The 20,958-nt window shown below is 37.3% G+C and overlaps 2 protein-coding genes across 13 annotated transcripts in view; both read right to left on the bottom strand.

Annotated features, from left to right (window-relative positions):
* Nucleotides 1–9,801, bottom strand: part of LOC126723828 (putative disease resistance RPP13-like protein 1) — a 59,478-nt gene extending 49,677 nt beyond the window's left edge. For 6 of the 11 annotated variants that reach the window (XM_050427740.1, XM_050427742.1, XM_050427743.1 and 3 more), the window contains exon 1: nucleotides 5,562–9,801. In XM_050427740.1, the coding sequence (XP_050283697.1) occupies nucleotides 6,658–9,678 (3,021 nt within the window). In that variant the 5' untranslated portion in view covers nucleotides 9,679–9,801 and the 3' untranslated portion in view covers nucleotides 5,562–6,657. Of the gene's footprint in view, nucleotides 1–678; nucleotides 797–1,636; nucleotides 1,791–2,780; nucleotides 2,903–3,098; nucleotides 3,180–3,313; nucleotides 3,499–3,600; nucleotides 3,661–3,730; nucleotides 4,461–4,927; nucleotides 5,083–5,343; nucleotides 5,373–5,513 lie in introns of all 11 variants that reach the window. The other 5 variants (XM_050427738.1, XM_050427735.1, XM_050427736.1 and 2 more) reach the window with 5 other exon arrangements.
* The window catches only part of LOC126723826 (putative disease resistance RPP13-like protein 1), a 155,971-nt gene continuing 135,483 nt past the window's right edge, over nucleotides 471–20,958 (bottom strand). For both annotated transcript variants that reach the window (XM_050427727.1, XM_050427728.1), the window contains one exon: nucleotides 471–749. The gene's annotated coding sequence lies outside the window, so the exon portion shown is untranslated. The remainder of the gene's footprint in view (nucleotides 750–20,958) is intronic.

Genomic DNA, 20,958 nt, shown 5'->3' with positions numbered 1-20,958 from the left:
TACATAAACACAGGTGAAAAATTCGATTAGGTTTTTGTTCTCTTTGACTAGAATGCCTCCTTCCATCGCTCTTAAAGCCCTTTGGGAACTGTGCCAAGATGCCAAGCGGTCTATAAAATGGCCAGTGAACAGGAACATCAAAAAACAAAACAGAAAATAAACAGAAACGAAAAAAATTAAATAGTCAGCAAATAAGATATGCCTTGAGTATATAACAAGAGCTAACATCGGCAATGAATTTTTACTTCTAAAGTTCATATAATAGCATGGAAGGTTCTTTCCAATGAAACATAATCAGGTGAATCATCTACCATACCAAAATTAACTTAAATTTAGATCAAACAAGAAATATGTAGAAAGTTTCCAATTTCAATCTAAAACTCAAATTTGTCTTATGATTAATGTTTGTTTCTGAAACTCTGCATATTCAGGTTCTTGAGTATATGCATTTTTGTTTGCTTTTGGAAACATTGCTTTGGGAAACTAGGCCTTACTAAAATGCATTTTTGTTTCATTTAATAGCTGCAGAAAAGCCCTCCTTTAAGTATACGTTTACTAAATGGAGTTATTAAGTAGGTTACATTGATGGTAGTATAGTGGGAAGGTTTAATCTGTGCCTGAAGAATTAACCAAGTAAAGATGGACAATAGATACAAATAAGTGATAATAGTAAACAACCTGAAGTGGAATCAGCTTTACATATAGAGCAGGTACAAACTGAGAAGAATATTTGTGAATTACGGTCCAACCTCCCTTCTCCATCTGGGCCTCCTTTCATGTTTCCATTGTGAAATCCCTAAAAAATGGTCATGAGCTCTGAGAGGGGGAAAAAACACACACAATCAAAATTATACTCTTATCCCAAAGAACATAACTCAATCGATGTGTCTTCCGTATTGATCAAGTTTTAAATTGATTATAAAAATAAAAAAACATTAGTTCAAATACAACCTATAACAGATATTAATGAGATAAAAAAGAGAGATCCCCAAAAAAGCACAATGCAAAAATTCCAAGGGACTTTCATTTACAACTTTCCATTAGCATACACACTGGAAAATAACCGGTCATCTAATTTTAAAAAGTTCAGGATAATTGGCAAAAACAAGTAAAGTCAAGGAAATGATTGATGGAGCAAAGAATTCATTCTCTATTGGAAAGCCTCCATATGTGACTACATTATCAACTGTTAAAGCAGTTTGCACTCCATTCCAGAATATGAGCAAGTCTCAGCTAAAATTATGAGTTGAAATATATGGGGACTCCTAGGCTCAATAGGAAACTTATAAGCTTGTCCTTGGTGTTTGACAAGAAATGTAGTTTGCTCTCCACTTCCAAAAATTTGAGCATGTATCAACTAAAATGAATAAAATGTTGTAATTTAAAATGTCCATAGTTCACAAAAGAAAGAAAATTATTATTTTTGATAGCAAACGAAAACAATGTGAAAAATGAGATTAAGAAGCAGCAATGATTAAATTAGTAAAACCAAGATCTCAGAGTCTATTAAGTCATTGAACAAGTGTCCTGCTTCCTTATTCATCATACAACAGCTATCTAAAAAATATTTCTTTTAAAAAAATCAGCATAAGTTAAGGAATGGTGGGGTGAAAGTGAATTGGAACAAATGAAATACCTGCCCATCTGTAGCACAGGTGACAATGCTTGACTATCCTCAAAAGCATGATCTTTGGTTGAAATGACATTCCGCTCTGGCATCTTATTAAAAAGCTATCCTGTCATTTTGTGCATTTCCACTAATCATCATCTTCCACAACATGATATATAATCTGCAATCAATCAAATTCCAAGATAAAATATCTCCTTTAGTCATTTCATCAAGCAACTACATGTCCTTAGGGATAAGAGGTTCATACAATTCAAATAATTTACAAACTATAAGAGATGTTGATGAGCTAAAAATTCAGTGCCATAAGTTCAAAAAGAAGAAGAAAAAATGAACGTACATAACATAATCCAAAATTTTACATTTCTCCAACTTTTGAAATTCTAGAAAAGCTTTTAGGAGTTCAGAAGCTAGCCTCTACTGCCCCACCGCAAGAATTAGCTAATAAGAGGTTACGGTTCAAAATTTAAAAGTCAAATTGTCTAAATACACACATGGAGGAAAGAAGATGATTTTGTTCTTTCAATTTGGGTATATTGTTGGATTAAGTAATCTACATAAACATATTATTTAACTGCAATATTGTGAAAGAAAATAACAGTGGATATTTTTCCATGTTCCCAATGGTTTTGCACATATATAATTAACAAGTTGGCCTCCTTTAAACGGTACAACCAATGAAAAACTTTCCTGAAAATTTTCAACGAAAAATTCAGTGACAACTATCATCTTGCTTTAGTAAAATTTACAAAAATCCATGTTGGGTTATAATGACCCTTACAATCCATATCAAAGAAATAGAAATATGAAGCCAAAGTTTCTCATTTCTATCTAAAACTCATCTCTATCATATATTTAGTCTTTGGGACAACTCTGTACATTCACCATGATATAATTTATTTTTCTTTTTTTTCTCATGAAAATTATATCTCATTCTCGTGTTAGGGAATGTATCCTTGCTAATAGGCTGTTTTCTTTCATTCAAAAAAATGCAGAAAAGTACCTCCTAATAATATATGTTAACTCAATAAAACTAATAAATAAGTTAAAATTGATGGCTCAAGTAGTGTAGTGGACGGTATAATACTATAATCTGTGCCTCAAAATTCATCAAGATCGGTCATAAGTATAAAAAGATGAAACTATTAGTAACCTGAACATGGCTGAGCGTGTAAACTGAGAGGAAAATTTGTCAATTACAGAGCACACCTCTATTCTCCTTCTTGCCTTTCTTTCATAGGTCATTTGTGAAATTGTTGAAAATGGACATGAACTCTGAGAAGTTTGAAAAAAAAAACCATAATCAAAATTAAACCCATTATCCCATGGAGAGAAATTCAATTTGTGTCTTCCTTATTGATCAAAATTTTGTTTTCCAGTTAGCCTTCTAAGTTAACAATGATGAGAAGCTATAAAAAAGTTTTAATTATTTTAACCAGACCCCCAAATTCAGCTAATGTGATCATCTCACCTAGAATCCAACAAATCAATGTACTTCTGGGTATTACTAATTAGCCTGTCATGAATGCAACCATCCATCATCAAAGAGTAGCTGAAAACTTGAAATGAATTCGAGTTACATAAACAAAACAAACGCTGAAATTTCTGTGCTAACACTATCAAGAAAAATTTAGAAGGGCAAAAATATATTGATGGTCTAACTATATAGTAAATTACCGTGCTCACCATATTGGTTGATCGAAAAGTTGCGATTTCAAGCACAATGTGTACTCCTGTCTGAATGATTTTTTAAGCCAAGATTGTTTGATTACTGAGCCTGAAACTAAGGTTTCAAAAAACAATCTTCCAACAAATTGGTCAAACTGGTTGCACGTCAACATCATCCATTACTATATAGTGCAAACTAGTAACTTTGATTAGGCACAAAACAAAACATAAGTTAGAGACAAAGGAGACAGGACACAAACACAGCAAAAGGTTCGATACAGATAGGACTAAAACAAAACCCCTACCTACCAGCAGAGGACCAAAAGATATTCATATAGTAGTTTGATGTCATCTTTGCATAGTGCCTGACATGACAAAGAATTTTGGGATCAATCTTAATAGACTTTGAAGGTCACCAATAACACCTGCACTCACCCAGTCTTGATTTTGTCTGTTTTCAAAAAATTTCTCAAGCTATTTGCCAGTTGAGAGCACAAAAACACTTTAAATTCCCATATGCTTCAAGGCGACAGAGCTTGTCTCAATAGGAGGAGGAAGGCAGTAGGTTTGGAATTTTTTTTGCAGCTAAAGAATCCAGCAGTAACAACATTACCCATTCTGTCCTTGCAAAACAAGCATGAACCTTTCCAACTTCATCTCTTATCACATCCTGCATAACCAGAAGTTTCCATCCTTGTCAGCCTCTAATACTTCCCTCAACTTGATAACTTGGTCCTTCTTTAACAAGTAAGCCTCCCTACAAAGCTGCTCCATTTTCTTACTATAATCAAGCACTGTCACAGCATTGCCAATAGCTTGATGAAACTAGGGCTTAGCAGAATAGGAACACAGCACAACAATATTTTAACAGCATGTATCTCACAGCTTCATGTTTTCAATCCACAACAAAGGCTGTAAACCCCATACATATTCGTAAGTACAAGTGGAACTGCCACACCTTTCACAAGTACATAGTATAAGGCTTCACAAATTGTCTGACAAAGCTCGCACCTTATCTGCTCCAAACCCACCACCTCCACCAAAGATCAACACTTGCCACACCTGACAATCACCAAATTGTATCCAATTGCACACAGTGGGATTACAGCTTCTTAGAGAATGATTCCCAGCCTTTCTTTTTGATCATGACCATATGGTCACATTCCTGAATTTACAAGGAGTAGTTGCAATAACAAGAATAACATAAGAAAAAATGCAAGCATCTATGGAGGATCTCTCCATCCAAACTGAGAGCCAATTATTACTGGAATTTTATTCAATAAATTCAAATCTGATAGCGAGATCTGATTCAAACTAATGAAATGGTAAAGATCAACATAAGTTATTAGAATAGTCAAGTTAGTTTATTTCATTCTAATATAAGGTCTGTTCACATTACAATGAACCTATGATATTTTATTGCACACCAAAATTGCTTAGGAGCCAATGAAAAAAGTGTGATTTATTAGAGGGCTCTTTGAACTAACAGTAACTGTTGGTTAAAAAAAGTTTGTTCTTTTGTCCTGATTGGTTGGCTTGTAAATGTAAATATTTTCTAATACTGGAACTACATGAAAATTGTTTTTGGCTAATGTAGATTGACTGCTTGATCAGACTTATATTATGAAATACCTGCCATCTGCAACACTGGTAAGAATACTTTGATCATCTGTGCAAGGCATGATCTTTGGTAAAATGATATGCTGCTCAGGCGTCATATTCATAAAAAGTCATCCTGCCATTATGTGCATATCCACCTATCATTGTTCCTCAACATGATATGTAACCTGCAATCATCACATTACATGGTACGATAATCATCCTGTTGTGCAAATGGGATCCTTAATATTTAAAGGTTCTCAAATTTTACAATACAATATCTATTTCAGGCATTTCATCAAACAAATATATGCCCTTAGGAATAACGGGTTCATATAATTCAAATAACTAACAAGTATAAGAGATGAGCGAAAAATTCAAGGTGCCAGAAGTTCAATTATTAAAAGAAGGAAAAAAAATTGAACATATACGAGCCAAAATTTACATACCTTCTCCAAGCTTTGAAGCTAGCCCTCTACTGCAACATTGCAAAAATTAGCTTGGGTTAGGGTTTGAATTTTTAAAATTATATTGTTTAAATACACAAACAGAGAGGATTTTATTGTATAATCGTCAAAACTCTTGAACTGAAATATTTTGAAATGAAATAACGTTGTACCTAGAAGAAAGATCTCTCTGTTTTGCAAAATTATTTCTGTTGCTCCACGCCATCAATTATAACCGAAGGGATGTTGGCAATCTTTGACCACATTATACCTTTGTCTTTCTCGCAGTTTTGTTTAAGCTCAGCACAAAAAGAGATATAAAGTCGCTCAAGCGAGGGAGGAAAACACTTCTCTGAGAGGGACGCAAGTTTACGGCACCAACCGATGGAAATTTCTTCAAGTGCAGAGAGGTTTTGAAAGAACTTCCAAGAGAGGAATAACAAATTTGGAAAACTAAAAAACCTCAGTCTAGTGAGAGATGTAGGCAACATCAACATCGTCTTCCCATCTTCCTCTTCTGGAAAGGAATCCATAATTCCATTACCAATCTCGAGATATGTAAGCAACGTGAGTCTATGCAGTCCCAACTCAAATACTTGCTTACAGAGATTTGCCCCTGACAACCAAAGCATTGTAAGGTTGGTGGGGAAACCCTCTTCCGGAAAAGATACGATACTTGGACTGTCACGTATTGACAAATCTTGAAGAAAGTTGAGGTTGTGCATGTTGTTCGACAAGGCCTCCAGTTTCTCACATTCTTCAATTTCAAGACTTCTTAAGTTGGTGGAGAGAAAATCTCCTAAAGAGGTAAGACTATTACATCTGTATATGTCAATCTCTTTGAGGTGACAGAGTTCGTGTAGGCCTCTCGGTAAGCTCTTAAGCTTTTCACAACTATAAATTAAAAGATGTTCAAGTAACGTATCCTTGCTTAACTTGTCTACTATTGACTCCAGTTTTGGACAATCTGCTAGCCTAAGGAATTTAAGGGTCCGTTTGGGAGTTTATAAAGGAAATGAATGGAATGGAATGGAATGGAATGAAATGGATTTAGTAGGGAAATGAATGGAATGGAATGTGATTTAAAAATCTTGTTTGAATGTTATAAAATAAAGGAATGGAATGAAATGGAAAGTAAGTAACACCGTTTGGGAGTGACATTGGAAGGAATGGAATGGAATCATTTTATAATAACATTACTATTATACCCTTCATTTTAAAGAATATAAAAAATAATCAATAAGAATTTATAATTGCTTTGAAATGCTTAGTATTTAGTGGATGATGTGAAACTAGTTAGCCACAATTGGGTCTGTGTTAGATTATTGAATTACCAATGCAGCTAAGATTCTCCTCATTCATCAATAAAGAAGAAGTTGAAGAAGCCCCTCCCTTATCCATCACAAATTGCAAGGATTCCAAAGCATTACAGCCTTTGATTGTTAGTGTCCTTAATGTAGACTTCAACTTGATGTTTACAAGACTTTGGCATGATTCGATTTCAATTTCTAGTGTTACAAAGGACATAAGCCCATCTTCACATAAAGATGTCAGCTCCTTACAATTTTCTATTATTAGCTTTTCTACCTTCACATACCCATGCACAACCTCTTTACATCCCAAAATTATTAATTCTTGAAGCACTGAATGGCTTGGAATTGAAACAACCAATTGCTCGCATGCATCAATGGAAAGTTTTTCCAATGACGAGAGATGATGGGGCAATTTTTCTTGCAATTTGGGGCACTTAGAGATAGAAAGCTCATGCAAGCAAGGGAAGTCTTGGTTGCAAGAACTCCAATCTTGCCATTCATGCATATCCTCAAAGCAAAGTTTCACTAAGCATCGAAATGGTTCCTTGCAATGTTCCCCATAAAACTCAAGACCGACGCTCTGGATCCCATCCATTCTCTTAATAATAAGGCTCTTGAGAAATGGTAGTTGCCCAAAAGAAGGTAAGAGCCTACATTTTCCACACCTCTCAATCTTGAGGTCCACCATATTAGAAAAAGAAGGATCTCCTAACCAAGTTGGGAATTTTGCACCAACATAACCCTTAATGGAAAGTGTTTTCATCGTTCCATGTGGTCGTAACATGTCAAGAATATCTGTCGCAACTCCTGCATCTTGTAAATCATCATCCCAATTCATCACCAATGTATCTAAATTCCTCTTACCTTTTAAATTGACCTTTCTTGCATCAAGCATGTTCTCCAAGTGAGAAATACAAAGTGTTCTAAGAGATTCCAAATTCATCAAGTCTACTATCTTATCTTTCCCCACAACAAAATTAGTTAGTGTTCGTAAGCTCTTTAATTTTGATATTCCCACTGGCATCTCTATAATTGAATTTGCATTTGTAATATCGAGATGTCGAAGATTGACCAAATTTTCAATTTTTTCTGGTAATTTTGTGAGATTGGAACAATCTTTCAATATCAATGTTTGTAGATTGTATAAAGAACTTGTTGATTCTGGTAAACTTGTAATCTTAGCATAAGAAAGGTTGAGGTATCTTAGATGTTTCAAATCACCAATTGAACTTGGTAGCTCAAAGCTTTCATATCTACTTAAAGATAATACCCTTAAGCATCTTAATTGTGGCAACAAACAAATAGCATCAAAATTTGTTAAGTTGCCTATGAATCTTGATGATAGCAGAAGGAAAGTCCGTAAATGCATATCTTTGGGGAAGTCATCAAACTTTTTGATGTAATTACTTGAAAGAATATAAGAAAAATGTCGTACCTTTGTAGAAATCTTACTACCACCCAATTGGTCCTCCAACCTATAGCACAAGTCTCCCGCTGCCCACTTAGCTAAATCATTCATGAGGTCATGCATGACAAAGAGTGATTCATCACTACTTGATTGTTGAAAAAATGATCTCTTGAGTAGATCACGAAAATACTCACCACCAAGATCTTCCATTGGCTTCTCTTCTTTTGTTTCTTGAACCAAACCTTCTACCATCCATAACAAGATTAGCTCTTTCTCCTCAAAATTATAATCCTTTGGAAATAGTGAACAATAGGCAAAACATTTCTTTAAACTTGGAGGGAGGTACCAATAGCTTAATCGTAAAGTTGAAGGAACATCAGTGTTCTTTTCAAACAAATCCCATATCCTGCCATTTAGTACTTTTTTCCAATCATCACGATCGTATGTACGTAGACGGCCTGCGAGAGCCTTTGCTGCCAAAGGTAAGCCCTTGCACCTCTCTAAAATTTTTTGACTTTCTTCGACTTTTAGATGTTCAACAAAGTCTGACGTCCCCAGTGCGTGTTGGGTAAACATGGCCAAACAAGCATCATTTGACAACTCTCTCAACTCGTATGGATTAGTAGCGCCCATTGTTGATGAAACATTAGCTTGCCGAGTTGTGATAAGAATCTTACTTCCAGGAGCCCCAGATTCAAATGGAAGACGTAGTTTAGTCCAATCAGAATAGTTTTCAATCCAAACATCATCCAAAATGAGCAAGAACTTCTTGCCAGATAATTGCTTCTTCAATTCGCGCTGAACTAAATTTAAATCATTATCATTGCAAGTCTTCGAAGTTATATCTTGTAGAATTTCTTTTGTCACCCTTAAAGTGTCAAAATCTTGAGAAACACAACTCCATGCTTTCACAACAAAATAATGGCCCACCTCATCGTCGTTGTAGACTAGTTTGGCAAGAGTCGTCTTACCCAGTCCTCCCATACCAAGTATGGAAATCGTGGAGAGTTGAGCACCGCCCCATTCACCACTCAGCAATAACTTGACAATGGCCTTTTTATCTTTGTCTCTACCATAAGTACGAGGTTCAACTAGGGAAGTTTCAGGTTCCCTTGATGTTATTGTTCTAGTCCTTCTCCTTCCGTGTAACAATTCCAGTTTATTCTTTCGTGTAACAATTCCATCTAACCTTGTATTGATCCCTTTAATCTTGGATCTCATATTGGCATCAAACATGATAGAACTTGGATTCAAACCCACACAACAAGCAGGGATGAACTTTCGTATCTTACTTGGGCTGGGTTCTTCTGCATTCACCTTACGTCGCAAAGCTTCAGTAGCAAACTCGTCCAAGATGTCGTCCGCATCATAAGCCAAGTCTTCGAGCTCACCCATCCAGTTCTTCACGGACAACTTGGTTATCTGTTTCTCTTCTGCATCATCCAGAACTTCACTGATTTCCTGTAAAATTGTCTCCCAATTCTTGAGGTCAGCATCAACGTTAACGTTCTTTCGCCGAAAGTTGTTCAACAAATCAGGGGAGCTTAACTTGTCAAACAGCACCTCAAAGAAAGCAGACAAAGCAGCGCCCGCGACAGCCTCCAAGACAATCGACATGGTTCACTTGTGGAAATGAGAGAAATATGGGAAATGAAGTAACCAGAGAGACACCACAGAAAGTTGAGATGGAACTTGGGAGTGAAGAGAGTTGTTCTGTTCTGTGAAAAGTTCAAGAAAACAAGTGTTTCAGAATTTTTTATTTTATTTATTTTTTTTTTTGTTGGAAAAAAAGTGTTCAGAAATTACATAAAGCTTGATACAAAGAAAGATACAAAACGAAACACGCCAAGAATTGGTTGCTTTATTCATTGGGTGGGGCTCTGCTCAAGACTTTTGCTTCCATTTCATATGAAATCCAGCCAAAGGAACCAGTGGCGGAGCCACTTGAGGACCGCCCCAAAATTTTTGAAAAAATTTATAAATTTTTTTTATAAATATTTTAAATAATTTGAAAGATTCTTAAATAATCTTATCATTTTGGCTCCCCATCCCTGATAATATACCTATATAGAGTCTAAAAATAAACACAATTTTCATTTAAATTAAAATACAATCCACAATTACCTCAACAAATAAAAGTGAAAAAAAAATTCTAATTTTCATCCCAATACATCTAGGGCTTACTTGTACACAGCAAAAAATTTGAAAAGTCTGAAACTTTGGGTCCGTTTGGATTGGGCTTATTGTTGCTGAAACTGAAAGTTGCTGAAATTAAAAACTGAAAACACTGTTGCAAAATAATTTTTAAATGTGTGAATAGTACCGTGGGACCCATTTTTAATGAAAAAATTGTTGAAAAGTGATATTTGTGGGTCCGTGAACAGTAAATGGGACCCACTGGTGTGCACTCCGCCACTTATTTTGCTGTGAACAGTGCGTGAGTCGATGAAAAGTATACAGTAAACAGGTTGAAAAGTCAAAAACAACGGCAGGCAAAAAAAAAAAAAAAAAAAAGAAACACAAAAACGCAAACGCAGAATAAGCAGGAATAAGTTGAATCCAAACTCTCACTTTGTCTCTCCCACACGGCCACACAGTTGCAGCAGTCTTGCAGAACAGGAAAAAATCTTTCTTACAAACTTACACAGGTGACTCTCTCCCTCTCTCGCTCTCTCTGTCTCCATTGAGGACTTGGGCTTTGCATTCTTCTTCTTTTTCTTCTTTCAGTTCTTTCTCTTTGCCTTCAGCCTCCTTTAGTCCTTCTCGCCACCGCACTGCCTTTGCCCTCTTTTTCTTTCTTTTTTCTATCTTTTCAGATTTTAGTTCTTTGCTTTTTATCCCTATGTTTAAAAGAAAAAGTTTTGTCTCTTTGTTTAAAAGTAAAGGTTTTGCAGAATTGCAATAATGTAAAGAATGTATTATGTGTTGAATCTAGGCAATAAAGAGTAAAGGTTTTTTTCTTGTGCTTTTATTACCAGACGCAGAAATAATAAAATAGAATACAAATCGCCTGAGAAATGAGTTGCTATTTATAATAATAACATTAAAAGAAAAATAAGAATCAGTAAGAAAAATTGAGTAATAGAGAGGTCATAGAAGAAGAGAACACAAAATAATGGAGTAAAGTAAATTTTAAAAAAAATTGGCAAATTAATTTTTTAAAAAAAACCAAGGTGACAAAACAGTCCTTGAGGGAATTTACCGGCGAGTAATTCATTCAGAGTGTCTCTTTGTTCAATTTTTTTTCTTTGGTAAACGTACTATGTGTTGAATCTAGGCAATAAAGAGTGACTAATTTTGTCCCTTTCTCATTATCCTTGTCAGTAACCTATTGCTGTGGGCCTCTCAATTTGTGACTCAATTTTGTGAAGCTTCTGTGCTTGTGCTTGGCGGCTTGTGCTGTGTGCTCCAGGTATTTGTATTTTCTTTGTTTAGTTTATTTATTTATTGTTCTTTTCATTGCTTTCTTTTTTAAAATTCTTATAATATATTATTTATTATTATAATAATCAATATATTATAAACATTATATGATGGGACTGACGAAATCAATTAGAGACGAATACAACTGGACAGACGAGGCCACCCCTAAGACGAGCCCAAAAAGTATCCACGTCATTGACGAGAGTAGCAGAACCAATCAATGCCTCAGATGGTTACAAAACCAACTATACAGACCGTTGAGAGCACAATAAAAACTCCATTACAAGGTAAGAGGCATTACCAAAGGAAGAAATTAACATCACAAATGCCAGTCACAACGGCTAGAATCCAAGTCAACATATATAAAGCCCCCCACACTGCCAACACAAGGTACAAAAAAACACAGACACTCAAAAAGGATAATGACTGCCATTTTAGTATTCTTTTTCATTTTACATTATACTCTTTCGTTCTGACTTTGGCATCGGAGACGTTGTGGCAGGCACCACACTGGTGACCATCCCAACAAAAGTAGTCTTGTCCTCTACACAGGTATCCAGGCGAGAATTTGGATCCATCTGGGCACATTCATTTCGACTGACGAGGTCACGCTTCATCAATATATATATATATATATATATATATATATATATATATATATATATATATATATATATAATTGTTAAAACAAGACTGTGCAACAAAATGGAGGACGAATTTCTCTCAGATAACTTAGTTGTCTACATTGAAAATTAGCTTTTATGTTATTGTATGTTTTGCGACTTTTCCCATTTTATAGTTGATTAAAGATATTAAATCATTGTTTCAATTTTGTCTCATGATTGTCTAATTTTAATTATATATACTTTGGTTTATACATATTTAGTTATGAAGTATTGTACATTACTATTTTACATTTCATACACACACACACACAAAAAAAAAAAAAAAAAAAAAATTATAGATAACCCCCAAATATAAATTCCTAGCTCCGCCATTGAAAGGAACTCAAATTTAATGTCAGTAGGAATTTTCAAATGATTACAATATACTTTTGTGTAAAGTGGCATCTAAAATAAAGATTCAAATACTCCTATTTAATGGGCTCCTCTTTGGTGAAACTGATGAAGCTAGTCTTAAAATAATTATATGAGATAATAAAATAAAGAAAAAATAACAAGCCAGATAATAATAATACCACTGACCATGATATCAAATTAGTAATTTTTCTAATATGTTTAAAATTTATAAAAATTAAATAAATTCATTGTATTTCATAAAAAATAGAAGTGAATTCAAGAAGCACATAGGTGAACGTAGACTGATTATGAATTACTTGAACTAGATTCAAGAAAATACTTATTTATATTCAACTAAATTCAAGCCCAAGTTTAAACTCGATTACTATGTTCCGTGAAAGTCCAAGAAAACAATGTACTGTTTCGGTTTTTTTTTTTTTTTTTTTCCTTCCTTCTTCTTTTGCTCTTATCTCAGTTCAAGAAAATATTCATAGTCAGAAAGTCACAAAACGAAACAAGCCAAGATTGACTGCTTTAATTGGTTATATATTCATTTGGTGCTGTGCTCAAGACTTTTGTCCACTTTTGATTTCATATGTAATCCCGTCAAAGGAACTCAATTGATTAATGTCGCCATGTCGGTAGGAAGTTTCAACGTAATTTACATCAGTGGGTATACGGAATCTTAACAGCTGTTTACCATAAATCCATATAATATAATTTATTTATATATTCAACTAGTCGCTAACTCGTGCGATGCACGGAAAAACTATTGGAAAATAATAAAGCATGCATATATTAAAAGACAATTTAAGTTCATGTATGCTTGCAAGGGATACATACCTAAATAGTTCTTGCAATAGAAATAGAAGCCTTATCTTTAAGATAAAGAACCGATGTAATGCTAGTTAGATCCACTATGAGTCCGTTTGGATTGAACTTATTGTTACTGAAACTGAAAACTGAAAACTGAAAACATTGTAGTAAAATATTTTTTAAATGTGTGAATAGTACCGTAGGACCCATTTTTAATAAAAAATTGCTGAAAAGTAGAATTTGTGGGTCCATAAACAGTGCATGAATCACTGTTCATCATAGAAAAATCAACTTTTGCGGTTACTGTTCATGCAACAGTGCATGAACAATAGCCGCATCACTCTGACACGCATGAAAACAAAAAAAAAAAACAAAAAAAAGAAAAAGAAGAAGGAAGAAGGACGTGTTTACTGCGTTTACTATAGCATGGGTCCCATGCCCAAAATGCAAACGCTGAACGCAGTAAAACGTCCAAACCAAACCGGCACTATATGGCCAAACCTGTAATCCAAAATAAAGAAATGGCTAAATTTGAGAACAAAAGTTCATATAAAAAAAAAAAAAAAAAAAAAAAAAGTTGAGACAAATCCCAGTTCTTTCAAAAGCGATTTCAAATCTACTATTGAGTATATAGAATATTATTGAAGTTGTGATCTCACAACTCATAGTGTCCGTAGCAATAAGCTCTTGATTATTTATTATCTATGAGTTTTATTGTTGAATTTTAATTGTTTAGTACTTGATAATTGATATCCAAACCTCAAGAATAAATAACAAAGAAGCAATTGAAACATACAATAGTTGCTAACCCGTGCTATGCATGGGAACCTACCTGATATCGCTCCGAATCAGTAAGGTGGATGATCTGGTTTCGGTGGGCTACTGAAGCGGTTGAAAGCCTACAAAAAGCAAGCACAGTCAAAGAGGAGACCGGAGAAGACCGGCCAAACCCCTTCCGATGTAGAAGTTAGTCTCACAGGAATGTAATTCCAAGTATTCGGGAGTCAAGTCTCAGAAAAGTTCTTACCTCTCTCGGGTTCAGACCGGTCCTTTATATAGGGATCCTAGGGACGGTTATTTGTCCAAATAACCTCCCCAAGATTTGTGGAAGCCAACGAGTCCGGAGTTAACTTCCTCAACGGCTATTAAAATTGTAACTGCTAACGGAAGTTAACTCATTTGGTGGATTCATGGCAATATTTATGGGTTTAACAACCGCTACAGAGAGTCGAAAGTCTTCCAAGTGTTGTGTATTCGTCCGTCTGGTGGAGGACTATTTGGTCGTCTATGGACATCTGAAGGTCGTCCATGGACGACCTTCATGGACGACTTTATCGTCCATGGGACACTTCACTGGTCAATAGTAGTATTATTGTCCATAACACTTTTACTTCTTCTGAGGTGATTCTTGGTCGAACTTGCTCAATTGGCTCTAGACGACACATTTGGACGAACTGGAGTTTGACTAATTTTCTGCTCCCCTATCAGTTGCCCCTTTGTTCAAAGGGTCGTCCAGGATATTGTTGTTATTTTAATAAAATTTTACTTTTTGTGAACCACGTGTCGCGAGGCTATTGGTTGGCCAGTCGTGTCGAACCCATTTCCCAAAGGAATCGCCACGTGTCAATTTTTGAATGGCGAACGTCGCTTCAGTGACCCTGCTGCTGGGGCCTATAAATAGTGCATTCTCATTCATGCCCCTTACTTTCCTCTCATTTTCCCCTCTGCCATCTCGTCCAAGAGCCTCGTCTAGCCCTCGTCCTAGTTCTATCAGGTATTTCTTCTTTCTTTTTAGGTTTTCATCTTAAATATGTCTTCGTCTAGTAATATAGAGAGGGAGATAAACGAGTACCAGGACATTTCTTCTGGGAGTGAGGATAGTGAGGATAGTGTAGATAGCTCGTCCTGTAGTGATTCCTCAGACGAGCATTACTCGTCTGGGGTTCCTGGCATTCCCTTAGAGGAATTCCAGGAACTACAACGTAGAATGGCTTCTGGATCGGGGGCTAGCTCATCCAGACAGTCATTTAGACCTTCTCAAGATGAGGAAAAGGACAAGAAAGACGTCATTTATAGTTGTGCCCCAGAGGTAGCATCCACCTTAGACGCTGCCAAGTTAAAAACTCTTGTAGATAGATACCAAATTCCTAAAGAGCTTAACCCTCGTCTACCCAAGGCTGGAGAATGGTGTTGTTCTCCTTCCTCTGGTTGAGGGGTATATACTTCTTACCTTTTAGCTGGCCTTAGGTTTCCTCTAAATTCCTTCTGTAGAGACCTCTTCCAAAGGTTGGGTATTGGACCTAACCAGCTCAACCCCAATGGTTGGAGGATGATAGTTGCCATGCAAGTGTTATGGCGTGAGGCACTGGAAGGGAACCGTCCAATAACGGTGGACGAGTTCCTTTACTGTTATAAGCCCTCGGAGATAAATAAATCTGCTGGTTTTTACCAGTTCTCGTCTAGGGGCTCTTATTACAGTTTAATTAAGGGCCGTAGCTCGTCTGACCAGCTTTGGAAATTTTTTTTTATTTATTATTTTTGGAAATTGGGCTGGGGACCCAGCTGATGTGGGTAGTCCCCCCTTCCCACCTTTTTCCGACCCTCTAGGTCGTCTTCGTCCTGAGGGTATGTTTTCTTTCCATTTTATTTCTTTTCTCCTTACTTTTTTTCCTATCTTTCAATCGTCTAACTCTTTCTCTTTGTTGATGCAGCTGTTGTTCATCCACGTTTGGACAAATTTTACCTGGACCAGATAGACGCAGTTCGTGCCTTCCCTGGGAGGACTTTCCACGGTTTGGTTACTCTCAGTCGTCTAGCAGCTTGGGGACTTGGCCCAGTGCCTACTGCAAAGAACCTTAGCCACGAGGAGACTACTCGTCGAAGTAAGTATCGTCCACTTCATTTCATTTCCTTTTTTTTTTTTAATATATATATTGGCTTTCCTCGTTGCAGGAATAACTACAATGAGGGAAAACAAGGAGAAGACAGTGACTAGTGGGGACGAGGATGTTGCTGCGCCTCCGTCTATCCAAGTGGCTTCCGTCCAGGCTGGGAAGAGGAAGTCTAAGCCAATATCCAGTGCTGTGGACTTGGACGACCTCCCAAGTCATCGAGGCCCTAAGAAGCAAAAGTCTGCTAAGACTTCCCTTCCCAAGGTCCCCAAGTTTGTACCTCCAACAGTGAACTTGGACGAACCTTTGGTGGATGTGGAGCCCGTCCAAATAGTCCATCTCGTCCAGAGCGATCCTCCCCTCCACCCAAAGCTTCTCGCAAGCCTAGCTCGTTTGAAACCTTTGATCATCCTTCCAATCTAGTTCTGGACGAGGGTTATGCATGGAGGACGTTCAAAGGAATCGTCACTGATCGTGAAGTGAATGAGTGCTATAACGTGTCAGTGAAGGAGTTTGAACGTTCCGACATCCATGACCTTTTTAAGGTAAGTCTTTCCCTTGTCCTTGTGAAATTTCTTTTTAAAAAATTTCAATTTGAACAGGATGTCTAACTCCCTTTCGTCCATGTGCAGGCTATGTCAAAATTTTATATAGCAACCTGCCAAGCTAAGGAGCTTGCTACAAAGGCTAAGACGGCTAAGGATAAAGCCAAGGAGCTGAACAATGAAGTTCTGCTAAAGAAGGGGGAGGTCCTTAGGTTGACCGAGGATTTTAATCGTCTACAAGGAAGTGAGACGAAGCTGAAGAACGAGGTGGAAGAGCTTAAGGCTGATAACTTGGAGAAGGATACCCGTATCGTCCATCTCGAAGGACAAGTCTCTGAGTTTGCCTCGTCCTTAGAAAAAGCACGTGAAGAAGCCATAACAGCTTTTAAGAAGTCTGACGAGTACAAGAATCGTCTAGACAGCCATTACGCAGCTAGTTATGAGGACTTTCGTGCTGATGCTAAAGAGGCATATCCTGACTTGGACTTCAATTCTTTCAAGCTTCCCTTTACTACTGAAAGTTCCTTGTTGCAGACGAGCTCTGAGGACGTCAATATAATGGACGATGCTAATACTGAGGTGGCCAAGGACGACCCCAAGACGAGCTTACCCAAGTGAAATCATTTTCCTTAGAAAATTTACTTTACTTTTATTTGCCTTTTCATGGAAGTGCCCGTTGTTTTGGGCTTTTTAATTTTTTTTTTTTAAAGTCCATATAAGTACAATTGTCTCGTCCAAGATTGTGGACGAGTTTTATATACAGTTTCATTTTCACAACTTAAGGGGTTTTTGGACGTGGGTCGTCCACCCTTCTTTAAATTTCATGAAAAAATGAATACTTCTATTTTCACCTTCCATTGTGTTTGAATACATACATTTCCAGCTTTATGTATGAAATTTTTATTTTCATCAGTCATCTCATTTGAGACTATGTGGTTCGTCCACCCAGGAATTCAGTTCGCCTCGTCTTGAGTATGGGGGTGAATTTTTTATTACATCACCAAGTTAGAGCAAATTGAATCCTTTCAGCTTATGTATAGTTCGTCTATGAATGACTTCCTTTTTGATTAGATTTTATTCATCATTCAAAATTATGGACGATCATTTTGTCGTCCTTGATTAGACTTCCCAGCAATTTCTCGTCCAATGCAATGGATTGTCAAGCTGGTTTTAAAGTCTTTGTTCGTCCATATCTTGGACGGACACTTCTCGGATTTCATCTCATCTTGAGCGTTACTGCGTTAGATGGATATACCCTTAATTTAGGTTTCATCTCGTCTTATGCTTTGGACGGATGTACCTTTGCTTCATTTTTAGCTCAGGTTTCATCTCGTCTCATGCTTTGGACAGATGTACCTTTCATTTTTCCTTTTGAGGAAAGCTAATGGACGATATATCCTTGCGTCCAAGGATTTCATTCGTCCATGCTTATCTTTCTTTTTTGTGGATCAATCTGAATGAACATACAAAGGATTCCAATAATATACTTGAAAACACATCATATATATATTTGAAAATCCAAACTTATGTAAACATTCGTCCACAGGCATGGCACATGCTCGTGAGCTAGTGGCTTATTGAATTAAAAATACAAACCAAGTCGTCCATAAATAGCACAAAAGTGAAAACACTAATGTACTTTCTAGGGGATTATTAAAATACTTAAAACACACAATAGTAGTAAACAAACACTTCTGCTCGTTCAGGTATCTCGTCCAAGGACACTTTTGTCAAGAGTCAGCACTTATTGATGGTATTTCCTTAGGTGCTCAACATTCCAAGGGTGTTCTAGCCTCCGCCCATCCAAAGCTTCCAAATAATAGGATCCTTGCCTCTTGCAGTTGATAACCCTATAAGGTCCTTCCTAATTTGGCCCAAGTTTCTTGTAAGCCGGGTTTCTTATTGCCAAGGTAACCCTCTTCAGGATGAGATCTCCGATGTTGAAGCGCCTAGGCTTCACCATGGCATCATATTGTCTTGTCATAAGATTTTTATACCTCGCTGTTCTCTGTTCTGCATCCATCTTGACTTCGTCCATAAGGTCAAGGTTAAGACGGAGCTGTTCTTCGTTTTCTTCGGCTTGATACTTCCTCACCCTATGGCTCGTCATGTGTACTTCTGCCAGTATAACTGCCTCACTTCCATAGGCTAGTTTAAAAGGAGTTTCCCCTGTTGGAGTTCTTACTGTCGTTCTGTAAGCCCATAAAACACCTGGTAACTCATCCGACCATACTCCCTTTGCCCCTTCGAGCCGAGTCTTGATGATCTTCAACAAGGATCGGTTTGCTACTTCTGCCTGGCCATTGGCTTGTGGGTGGGAGGGTGAGGAGTAATGGTTCTTCATTCCAAGTTGTTCACAAAATTCCCTGAAATGTGTGTTGTCAAACTGTCGTCCATTGTCAGACACTAGTACCCTAGGTACCCCAAATCTGCATACAATGTTCTTCTAGACGAAGTTCTTGACATTCTGTTGTGTAATTTTTGCTCAGGGTTCGGCTTCCACCCATTTTGTGAAGTAATCTATTCCTACCACCAGAAATTTCATTTGCAAATTTCTAGTTGGAAAGGGCCCCAAAATGTCTAGTCGCCATTGCGCGAAAGGCCAAGGGGCCATCATTGACGTGAGATACTTTGGTGGCTGTCTGGGAATGTTGCTGAAGCGTTGACATTGATCACATACTTTGACATATGCTTTAGCATCAGCTTGGATGGTTGGCCAATAGAATCCGTTACGGGTGACTTTATGGACAAGTGATCTAGCTCCCGAATGGTTTCCACATGCTTCTTCATGAACCTCCCTCAACATGTAGTTTGCCTCGTCTGGAGCCAAACATCTTAAGAGAGGTTGGGAAAAACCTCTTTTGTATAACACTTCGTCCATAAGTATGTACCTGGCTAATTTGACCCTGAGCTTCCTAGCTTCGTCCTTCTCTTCTGGAAGCCTTCCGTCCTTCAGGTATGACACTATTGGGGTCATCCAATTTTCGCCACCCTCTATCTGCAGCATCTCTGGAAGGTCTATACTTGGCATGTACTGTACTGCATCCAACTCGTCCACTGCTTCATTCGCAGACGCTTCCTTTGCCAGATTATCTACTTCCACATTCTCTTCCCTTGGGATTTGAATGAAATCAGCTTTTTTGAATTTCTTTACAAGGCGCACTACCTTCTTCAGATATTTCTTCATTCTATCTTCCTTGGCTTCACATGTCCCATTTACTTGGCCTATGACCAACTGAGAGTCTCCCAAGACAAGTATTGAGTCTGCTTCTATAGACTTAGCCAAGTCCAACCCCTTTAAAAGGGCTTCATACTCCACTTCATTATTAGTAGTCTGGTATTGCAAACGAGCCTTGTACTTTAACTTGTCTCCTTTTGGCGACTGCAAAACAACTCCATTTCCTCCAGCATATAATGTAGACAATCCATCTACATGGACGACCCATTTTTTATTGTACTCTCCTTCCCCAAGATCCTCGTAACTCGGAGTGAACTCTGCAATGAAATCTACTAGGGCTTAAGCCTTTATTGCATTTCTCAGTTGGTACCGAATGTCAAATTCACTAAGTTCCACCGCCCATTGAATTAGCCGTCCTGCGGCTTCCAGCTTATTCATTGCCTTCTTGAGCGGATGGTCCGTCATGACGTTGATAACATGAACTTGGAAGTAATGTCTTAACTTCCTAGAAGCTGTTATAAGTGCAAAAGCCACTTTCTTTATAAGCGGATACCTTCCTTCTGCTCCTCTAAGTGCTCAGCTAGTGTAGTACACAGGGTTTTGTATTTTCCCTTCCTCTCTGATTAAAGCTGAACTTACGGCGTGTGGGGACACCGCTAAGTATAGGTACAGTTCTTCTCCTTGCACGGACAAACTTAATAATGAAGCTGTAGTGAGATAGTCCTTCAGGTCTTAGAAGGCCTTATGACATTCGTCCGTCCATTCGAATGCCTTCTTGAGGACTTTGAAGAAAGGTAAACATTTGTCTATTGCTTTCGAAACAAACCTGTTCAAAGCGGCAACTCGTCCAGTGAGGGATTGGACTTCCTTGATATTCTTCGGTGGCTCCATGTTCAATATGGCTTGAATCTTGTCTGGATTCGTCTCGATTCCTCTTTGCGAAACCATGAACCCCAGAAAATTTCCCGACGATACTCCGAATGCGCACTTACTTGGGTTCAATTTCATCTTGTATCGCCTAAGTG

The sequence above is a fragment of the Quercus robur genome, chromosome 4, assembly GCF_932294415.1.
Source record: "Quercus robur chromosome 4, dhQueRobu3.1, whole genome shotgun sequence".
Lineage (NCBI taxonomy): Eukaryota > Viridiplantae > Streptophyta > Magnoliopsida > Fagales > Fagaceae > Quercus > Quercus robur.
The sequence above is the reverse complement of the archived record's forward strand: the minus strand, read 5'-3'. Positions and strand labels throughout refer to the sequence as shown.